General features: G+C 42.6%; 1 protein-coding gene across 2 annotated transcripts in view; it reads right to left on the reverse strand.

Annotated features, from left to right (window-relative positions):
- Positions 1-10,000, reverse strand: part of LOC135116480 (alpha-1,6-mannosyl-glycoprotein 4-beta-N-acetylglucosaminyltransferase-like) — a 23,488-nt gene that overhangs the window by 131 nt on the left and 13,357 nt on the right. The window contains exons 3-9 of one of the 2 annotated variants that reach the window (XM_064033965.1): positions 9,802-9,991; positions 8,415-8,570; positions 7,874-8,039; positions 7,097-7,255; positions 6,030-6,277; positions 5,074-5,290; positions 1-4,559 (exon numbers count right to left, since the gene is read on the reverse strand). The exon at positions 1-4,559 is cut by the window's left edge and continues 131 nt beyond it. In XM_064033965.1, coding sequence (XP_063890035.1) covers positions 4,188-4,559; positions 5,074-5,290; positions 6,030-6,277; positions 7,097-7,255; positions 7,874-8,039; positions 8,415-8,570; positions 9,802-9,991 — 1,508 coding nt within the window. In that variant the 3' untranslated portion in view covers positions 1-4,187. The remainder of the gene's footprint in view (positions 4,560-5,073; positions 5,291-6,029; positions 6,278-7,096; positions 7,256-7,873; positions 8,040-8,414; positions 8,571-9,801; positions 9,992-10,000) is intronic. The other variant, XM_064033966.1, reaches the window with a different exon arrangement.

The raw sequence follows: 10,000 nt of genomic DNA on the forward strand, positions 1-10,000 counted from the left end.
AACCAAAATGCAAAATTACCTGTGAATTAATCTGTGGCAATGTAAAACAGCTACTCAAATGCAAACAATTGTGCATACATAATAGACCCACCATGTAACCTTATAGCTGGTAACCTTTTATGAGTAGCTTCTCTATGTGGCTTTTGATTCCCCCAGGCAACAACTGGTTGTTATTATAAGAGTAGTATAGTAACTGGTGTTATGGTAATGAGTAGTTAACTAGTAGATAGTAACTGCAGTGTTAGAGTAGTAGAGTAGTTCACTACGACCATGGATGTTAAAGTAGTAGAGTTAACTATGACCATGGGTACCTGGATACTGGCTAGTTGGGAACTATGGCCATGATGGGTACTGGCTGTTGCAGTTATAAAAATCAAACCCAAATCAAATCCTACATCCCAAAAAAATCAAACCCTAATATCCCAAAAGAATCGCCTACAAACAATCAAATCCATCAATCCTATATCCCAAAAGAATCACCCTATATCACATTCACTGCAGCTCAGAAGCCTCTATCCTCACTCACTGCAGCACCTGCCAGTATCTCATAGGACTTATTAGGTATGCTTAAAGCAATCCTGGGAAGACAGCAGACCATGTGAAGCAACAGATATTGATGATGGAGCTGCAGCTGAAATGGAGCAAGCAAGCCAATGAGAAATGAAGTTATACAAGAGGGTTCTCTCAAGTTGAGGAAAAATAGTCTGCATATCAAAACTACAAAAAAGTTACAATGAAAACTACAAAAGCTACAAAAACAATATCTCAGCTCATCAAGCTTGTGTGTGTGTGTAAAGGGGACAATGTTTACCTGACACTAGGTGCTCTGAATGCTAAATGCTGACTACAGGAAAAGACCTTGAGTAATGATGAAGTGTGATGATATTGTACTACATTATTTAGCACAGATCTTGTAGTGTTTGCACCTCAGTGCCTGTCACAGATATCAGGCTTCATTGTTTGCACCTCAGCAGCTTGTCATGAGTGTCTTACAATAATCATTATGCACTGTGTGAGTGAAATCAAGTGCCAATACACTCACACAGACTCACATGTCAACAATACAAGCCACATGACAAATTGATGCAAGAAGAAAATGGAAAACCTATTCAGTTACTATGAGTCCCTTTTCACTATTCTCAAATGAAAATGCACACTGGAATGATGCATTATGAAACCCCTATGATGCTGAATGATGTATAGATGGTGTTGAAGCTTGTCCCACCCACCAGTGGTCACTACACAACCTAAACAAATGAGGCGTGATTAAAGCATTACTGGAAGAGGTTAGTCTTTGGCATGAGATGAGTCAGGATTCCTGGGTTGTGTGAGGTGCATGTAAGCACTTCTTGTCTTGGGATGGACAGCATCATTACTGCACTAATGCACAAACATCAACAAAACAGAGTAAAGGTAAATTTGATTATTATAAATCCTTGCATTCTTTGTTCATTGTTTTCTGCAAAGTAAATATCTTTTGTTTCTCTGTCTTGAAGAAGGTACTGTTTCTCGTCTTGAAAAAGGTAAATTGTTTCAGGTTAATCCTTTGCTTAATTTTTTAATGCATTTCCTTAACACCATAACTTTATGCTGTCTTTTTCACGTTTCTCATTTTCTTTAAAATTCATGTCTTCATTCTGTTTTCTTTAAATCTTTCACAAACACATGCACTTTTTTCTGTTTCTTGAAGTATTACAGATGACATTATTTTCTGTTTCTTGAAGTATTACAGATGACATTATATTATTTCCTTCACTGCTTAACATGACCCGCTTTGCTTCGACATTATATTATTTCCTTCACTGCTTAACATGACCCACTTTGCTTCACAAGTCACAAAATAACAAAGTACCTGTACAAGTAACTGGCCTTAAATTGTTTTCATCCTAGCAGCACACTTCTTGCATTCACAAGTCAGTAAGCCCTTCTTTGGTTATTCCCGGTTTCATTATCTACTTGTCCTATGGAGTCAGACTATTAAAAGCTCATACAGTAAAATCCCTCTCATCCAGTATTTGAGTATCCGGCAGCTTCAAGTATCTGGCACATTTTTCCCCGAGCCTTAAAATCAATAAAAAATCAATGTGTACTCATAAAATCGATTAAAATTCCCGCGAGAGGCATACTTTGTCCCCTCGCCACTAGAGCGCACTGCTTCACGCCACCCACAGCCCACTGCACTGTGTTTACCCAGTGACTCAGTCCCGCGTGTGCAGTGTTTATCGCCTGACGCCTTCATCATGCCTAAAGTTGTAGAAAAGAGGAAGCGTGTTGTGCTTACACTTAAGCAGCTGATCAGATCAGCTGCTGATTAAGATCAGCTGATCTTTGTTATGGTAAGATGCATGAGTGTAGGGTGGTGATTGTGGACATAATTTCACTTCTATTCAAGTATCCGGCATGTCAGCGGTCCCGTTGATGCTGGATAAGAGGGATTTTACTGTACTTCCTTGCTCGTCCTCAGTAAGGTGAAAGTTGAACACAACACTGCCTGGAGATCCTCATTCACATCCCTGAGTGCCTTCAAACCACCCACATGCTGCCTGTTAGGGTACGTCCACATGTTCAAACACTGTCCATCAAACACCCACTGTTACCAGATAACAATATGATAGGAGTGCTGATGACGTCAGAAGTACGTACCAAGGGGGTGTAATGGACTGCCCATGTTCATAGTTTTGGAACCTCGGACACTGCTCTCCCTCATACAGGTGTCCTGCTTCGTTATAAAAAGTTTTACTTTCTCCAGTATATAAATCTTAGAGAGTGTCTGGGTCCATGTACATATAGTTTCCAAAGTCAGATTCATAACCAATTAGCAGTTCATGTAAAATGGTTGCATGCATGGCTTCCCCTTTCACTTCATCTTTGTAACACAGTCCCTGCATCATTCCCTTCTTCTCACCTCCTTGTCCTCCTCACACAGTGCAACAATTATTATGCTGTTTTCTTTTTTATCTTATTGTGCACCATGGGTGTGATGTACTGCACTAGACACTGGCAACAACCACCTATCTCCCAAGCCCACACTAACAATGACATAATTATATACCTGTGTTGCCACCAGACATCAGCTTCAAACATTGTCTGCTGGTCTCTGCCTGGTGAACTGAGTAGAAAGTATGGTTTACAACTTTATCTGGTACCACTGTTTGTTACCATATAAACTTCACTCGTTTCAATGCTTATGATATCATCCTGCTTCGCCTTGAGATGTAGTAACAGTGGATATCCGACAGACAATGTTCGACTGTGTGGACACGTCTTTAGCCACAACCTGAACAGGGACTGCCATGTGCAGGTTTGGCGGCTTCCTGCAACTTCCCTTAATTCTTGTGTTCTTGTGACCTACCAGTCTCATACCACTGGCAAACAAACAAGGATTGCATCATGAGTATAATTGCATGCCCAACAGCACACTAAGCTACTGGTAAGTTTTAATCCATCAGTAAAATAACAGTAAAGTTAATGAGTTTAAATCACAGTAAAAGAATAACTTTAAAATTAAATCTTTGCAAAAGAATGACTGTAAATTAGATGTTTGCTGATCTTTACATAATATCACTCACTACCTTCTCAAATGCCTTCCCCTGTTCTTCCTGGACACACAATTCACCACTCCCCCACTCCCTGTTCTCCCTGACACACAATTCCTCATTCTGAGTTCCTGTTCTTCCCTGACACACAATTCCTCATTCTGAATTAATGTAATTGTCTCCCATTCTAGATTTGCTTACTATCTCCTAATTAGTCCTCTCAAGTCGCAATCTCCTCCTCCTCCACCTAGACTAGTTACATTCTAGTTGTATATCTAAACAACACTTCCAGGCAGTCCCTACTTGTGGCACTCTGTGGTCAAGACTCGCCTTTTGTACCTTGTTTCTATTTAGTATACAGTATTTGTCTGTTATTGTTCCTCTGTTGCAGGGAAGAAATTGGTAACGTGCTCTCATGCCAACAACTACAGTCTGACTCTATTTTTTTGTTCAGGTAATAGTTCCTTATGCATTACCAAAACTTCTTTACTTGTGTAAATGTCTTTTGTTTCTGCTATTGTTCCTCTGTTGCAGGGAAGAGACCAGCAATTTGCTCTCATGCCAACAACTTCAGTCTGACTCAATATTCTGTTTAGGTAATGTTTCTTTATGCATTGCCTCCACTTGTATAAAATATGTCTCCTGCTCCTGCTAGTGTTTCTTGATGGTACTGCTTAGTTGTGGCTGCTTACTTGCCCTCAATTTCCTGGAGTTGTGAGCAGAAGTGATGGTGTTGGAGGAGACCCGTGTGGCAGTGACTGGGCTGTACACAATGGCCTGATCATCCTCCGTGAAGACTGCAACCTCTGTGATTGCCACCCAGGATCTCTGGCGGGGACCGATGGCCACTCGGATGCACTGGATGCCCTGAGGGAAGGCTGTCCGCAGGTGTTCAGCATCCACCTCCCCATTCTTGAAGTCCTGAATGTGTGTGAAGCTCTTGCATGCAGCTCTCTTGGGTGTTTCCATCTTGAGGAAGGTTGCAGAGGCCTCCAGTGACCCATTGAGCAGTCTGTCGCGCACCTGAGAAGCAAAGAAGCCTTCAGTTCCTTAGCCTGGGATGGGTTCTCAAAGTATCCATCACCTTATTGCTGAAGAGTGGAGGAAAGAATTAAAGACTGACGCAAAACAGTATCAAACCTGCATATCCTCAGCTTGGTAAGGGTGTTGAAGATATAAAGTGTTAATTTCCTTGCCTCTCCCCTTTACTTCTTTTACTACCATCACTACCATTCCCTTACCATCACCAGTATCTCACTTTGTTAATCACCACAACCATCACTACCACCATTCTTGCCATCACCAGCACCTCATCTTTTTGCTGCTAATCAGTGCAACCACCACCACAACACCTTATCTTCTTGTTGATCACTGCACCAGTCAGCACCATGACTCTGGACACTTTTAAACAGCTCAGTTAATCACTACAACCACAACTACCACCATTCTCGCCATCACCACTAACAGGCCCTTTTGCCATCAACAGCACCTCACCTTTTTGCTAATCAGCACAACCACCACCATCACAGCACCTCACCTTCTTGTTGATCACTGCACCGGTCAGCACCACGACTCTGGACACTTTAAGTGGCTCAGCAAAGAGAACATCAAAGGAGTCGCCGGGCCGAGGGATGCCCCAGAACATGCCTGGAGCGGAGGAGTAAGCATGCTCTGCCAGGTAGGCCTTGTACTGGCGGATGGTGGTCACAACATCTGCTGTTGGGTTGACATGTGAGAACCGTCGCTTCACCAGGCTAGAAGAGAGAGGGAGTGAGGGAGAGTTTGAGGTGGTGTGGTAGGAGGTTTTAAGCTGTCTGAGAGATAGATGGTAAGCATGTTTTTAGGATGTGTTAAGGGAGATAAGGACAATTTCATGTGTTAAGGGAGATAAGGACAATTTCAGGCTGTGTTGAAGGAGATAAGGATGATTTCAGGGTGTGTTAAGGGAGATAAAAACAATTTCAGGATGTGTTAAGGTAGATAACGTCAATTTCAGGATGTTTGGGAAATAAGGACGATTTCAGGGTGTTTGGGAAGATAAGGTCGATTTCAGGGTGTGTTAAGGGAGGTAGATAGAAAGGGAGGGCTTTTATGTTTGATGAGGGAGGTAAGAAAATTAAAGACAGTATTTGGGGAGGAAGGAAGAGTTTGAGGTAATGAAATGGAAGAATTTAAGGTGTTTTTAGGCTGTGTTGAGGAACATAGGGTGATTTCAGAATGTATTAAGGGAGGTTGATAGAACGGAAGGGTATTTACATTTGTGTTAAAGGAGGAAGGGAGGCTACATACTGTGTGAAGGGAGACAAGGGTGTTTAAGGAAAGTACAGAGGATTTCAAGTTGTGGTAAGAGAGGTATGGAAATTATTGGCTATGTTAAGGGAGGTAGGGAGGTTACTAATTGTAGGGGGGAGGTAGGAGACTGTGATAAAGGAGGTAAGATGATTTTTAGGCACTGAAAAGTAAGATAAGGAAGCATACAAGACCAAGAACTACCTGAAAGTGTTATCCTTGAGGGACTGTGTTTTGTTAGCCAAGGTTGAATGGACGCCAATGTGCTGGAACAACCCTGGTACTCTCCTGGTGGGGCGGTCCTTAGGGGGCTTCTCTGGCGCCATGAGAGACACCCAGTGGTTGATGAGCACGTCCACTGGGTGCTCCCGGTAAAACAGCAGCAGGAAGGACACCAGGCGTTCCAGGTCGCCACATCGCAGCAGCTGACCAATGCCAAGGAAGCCAGCCAGCTGAAGGAATGAATGAGTTAGGGGAGTGTATCTTCTTAACCCTTTCACTATGATATGTAACAGTTTAAAACACTAAGGGCAAGGCATGGAATTTTGATATGCATGTACAAGAAAGGAGGGAAAAAAAAAAAAAATACATTTTGCAATTTCTAGGTTGTACATTTGCAAGTGGCTGTGTAACAAGAAAAGATGTCTCAGAATGATTAGTAATTAAAGAGAGGTATGTCAAACTGCAGTGTAAGGGTTAAGAAGAGAAATGCACAAGTTTTTGGGAGGCATGAAGGAAAAGTGCCAGGTAAGAGAAGCAGCCATCTAGTTGTTTAGGAGGGGGGAAAAAAGACTTATAAACTGTAATTTCATGCAAAATCCAGGATCCTTCGTTCTGGAGCAGGTTATTGAGGTGCTTTCTTATCCTCACTTGAGGCCTGATATTGTTGAAAATTCCATCACAGAGATAAAGAGGGAGAGAGTGACAATCTTTCTCCATCATCCACATGACTAATAAAAAGAAAGACAATAAGAAAAAGTAAGATGTGAAAAAACACATAAAGGATAAAAAAGCACCCAAAGAGATATCCAGTGTTGTGCTTCATGGGAAAAAGATCCTGTTTCTTCATCACTCATATCAGTGATTAAAGAAAGACATCCTACACAGAGAAAGACATAAAAAATAACCATGAAAAAGCCCGTGGAGGGAAATTCAGTGGCGTCCTTTATGAAAGAATGAGAAAACAAAGGCTCTATTTCTTGATCATCCACATCACTAAAGATAAATATTCTTAAGAGAGAACTTTAAAAGTAAAAAGCATACAAAGCCACCTGCAGGGATATCCAGTGGTGTCCTTTATGGAGAGCAACAAAGTCCTTGATGGCAGTGACGAAATGCTTAGCACTCAGCACATCATCCTCCAGCACCAGGTAATAGCTGGAGGGATGGCGGCTCCAAGAGTACCAGAACAAGAAGGCAAAGTCCAACACCTGAAGCACAGAGGGAGGAGAGAATGAGAGTAAGATTGAGCAGGGAGAGAATATGCCTGTAACACAGCTGATAGGAAAAGTATATGTCTAGTACCAAAGAACAGTATCAGAAGAGGAAAGCAAAGTCTAACACATGAAGCACAGAGGGAGGAGATAATGAGACAGTATATGACAAGTAACAGAGCAGAGAGAGTACATGTCTAGTAGTAGAGCAGTGATATTATGAGCATGTAGCATTAGTCCACCACTTGAAGCACAGAGGCAGAGGAGAGAATGAGAGTAAGACAGAGCAGAAAATTTATGCCTAGTAATGTGCAAAGCAGAAACATCATGTGTGTGTGTGTATGTGTTTGTGCTATCTAGTTGTATTACACAGGTTCTAATCTATATCTATATGATCTTATCTCTATATTTTTGCACAGTTTTTTCTTTAGTTATATACATTCTTATCTCTATCACCTCTTGTAACCTCTTAGTTATGCAGTACACACCATGAGGCAAGCTCTTCAGGGGCTACCAAGATACAAGACTGAACTAAGTACCCAAAGACACACCTTTCTTCCATCCCAGTTTGCAGCCACACCAGTAACAGAGCACACAGGGAACGCACAACACTACCTGCTTGGTCCGCCACTGCACCCTTGCCACAGAGTCATTGTAGGTCCTCCTGATGGCCGTGAAGTCAATGCTTGGATAGAGAGCTGAGGGCGGCTGCAGCACCCTCAGTAAGCCTTTCTGTATCTCCTTGCTATACCTCACTCCTAAGTCAATTGCTCGCTGGGACCTGTAACATTAGAGTTTCAGAAAGGTGGTGGACTTGTCTTGTATTTAGCTGTTCTAGGATATGAAATGACATGATAACTCCACTCATTGTCCTTCATGCTGGAAAGTAGAAAAGAGAGAGACTGATAGAGAGAAGAGTCAACTAAACTATAAACATACTCTAATCTATAAGATATACCACAGGAAAGAAAGAGAGACAGGAGAGAAAGAGACAGACAGAAAGAGAGAGGAGTAAACAAAACTATCAACATATTCTAAACTACAAGATATATCACAGAAAAGAAAGAGAGGCCAGAGACAGAGAAACGAACAAACTACACAACACTAAAACACTTCAGCACAACACAAGCCAGGCAGCAGGTCAGCAGGGCATCACCTCAGGCTGGCATCAGCGTCAGCAAGCAGCAGGAAGATGAAGATGTCAGCCTTCTCCTCCTGCGTGGTCTCCTTCAGGATGGAGTCAATGGTGCGGGTCAGGTAGTCATCTTTGCGCCACACGGACGAAATCCCAATGGTGAGGTAACGAAGAGGCCTGTGAATGAAGAAAGAGAGGTTAAAGAGACTTGCTTTATTCACTGTACTAATGTTTGGTTACTAAAGTGGGATGCTAATATGATGATACTTTAAAACAATGACCTGATCCTAAACTTTTTTTTGTACTTTTTAATGAGTGTTTTTCTTAGTTTCTGGATAAGTGTATCATGACTGACTCTCTCTCTCTCTCTCTCTCTCTCTCTCTCTCTCTCTCTCTCTCTCTCTCTCTCTCTCTCTCTCTGGTGGTAAGGATGACAAGGCAGAAGAATGAAAAATAAAAAAAAAGTGACATCTAATTTAATTCCTAACTCTCAAGCTTCAGCCAGACACATCTCAGAAAAGATGGAAATAAGTAATAGGGCAGACTGACTCTTTCTCTCTCTCTCTCTCTCTCTCTGGTGGCAAAGATGGACAAGGGAAGAGAAAATGAAAGATAAGACAGAAGTGACATTTAATTTCATCCCTAACCCTAAGCCTCAGCCAGACATCCCAAAAAAGATGAAAATAAATAGTAACATACAGATGCCACAAAATGCTGACAGCTCACTCACTTCTTGCTGCTGGAAAAAAAGAAAAGGAAAGAAAAAAGTTGGAAAAAATGTTGAACTCTTGCAAACTTTCCAGCCCCACTAAGCCACAAAGCCCTCCTCCCTTGGCCTGATTGCTCCACAAGTCCCTTCTGTATGGATATTTTGCCATCTCCACAACTGACACCACAATATGTCCCTGTGTGCTGCCTTCAACCCACTACTGTACCTCCATCACCACCACTACACCATGCCACACCACACCATATTCTGTCCACTACACACCCACACCACCACTACTGCTACCACACCACACAATACCAAAATATGTCCTACTGTGCTGCCTTTAACTCCACCACCATCAGCACCACCACACAACAACACACCACCAAAAGTACTACCACCACCAGTCACAACACACCACCACAAAAGTCACCCCAATACCACCATACTAAACAACCACCACCACCACCACCATCATGCAGTCACCACACACAAAAAAAAAAATAAATAAATAATCAAATCTACCTATTCTTTCCCTTTCTCCCTCTTAGTTCACTAGTAGCAATAAACAGATACCCTCACTAAAAGTCATCTAGTATCTGTTCTCTCTCTCTCTCTCTCTCTCTCTCTCTCTCTCTCTCTCTCTCTCTCTCTCTCTCTCTCTCTCTCTCTCTCTCTCTCTCTCTCTCTCTCTCTCACCCTTCCTCAGCCTCGGGATCAGTGCCCAGCAGGACGGTGTCATTGGGCACAGGGATTGGGAAGGGCACATCTCGCTGGCCACTGCCCACCACACGCTGGTAGTCTCGCCTGTATGGGGCACCACTGCTGTTTGCTCCACTAGCTGCTGCTGTGCCCCATGCCTCCACCTCTGGCACACACACGCTGGCTGCTGCAAAGT

This window comes from Scylla paramamosain, chromosome 31 (genome assembly GCF_035594125.1).
Source record: "Scylla paramamosain isolate STU-SP2022 chromosome 31, ASM3559412v1, whole genome shotgun sequence".
Classification (NCBI taxonomy): domain Eukaryota; kingdom Metazoa; phylum Arthropoda; class Malacostraca; order Decapoda; family Portunidae; genus Scylla; species Scylla paramamosain.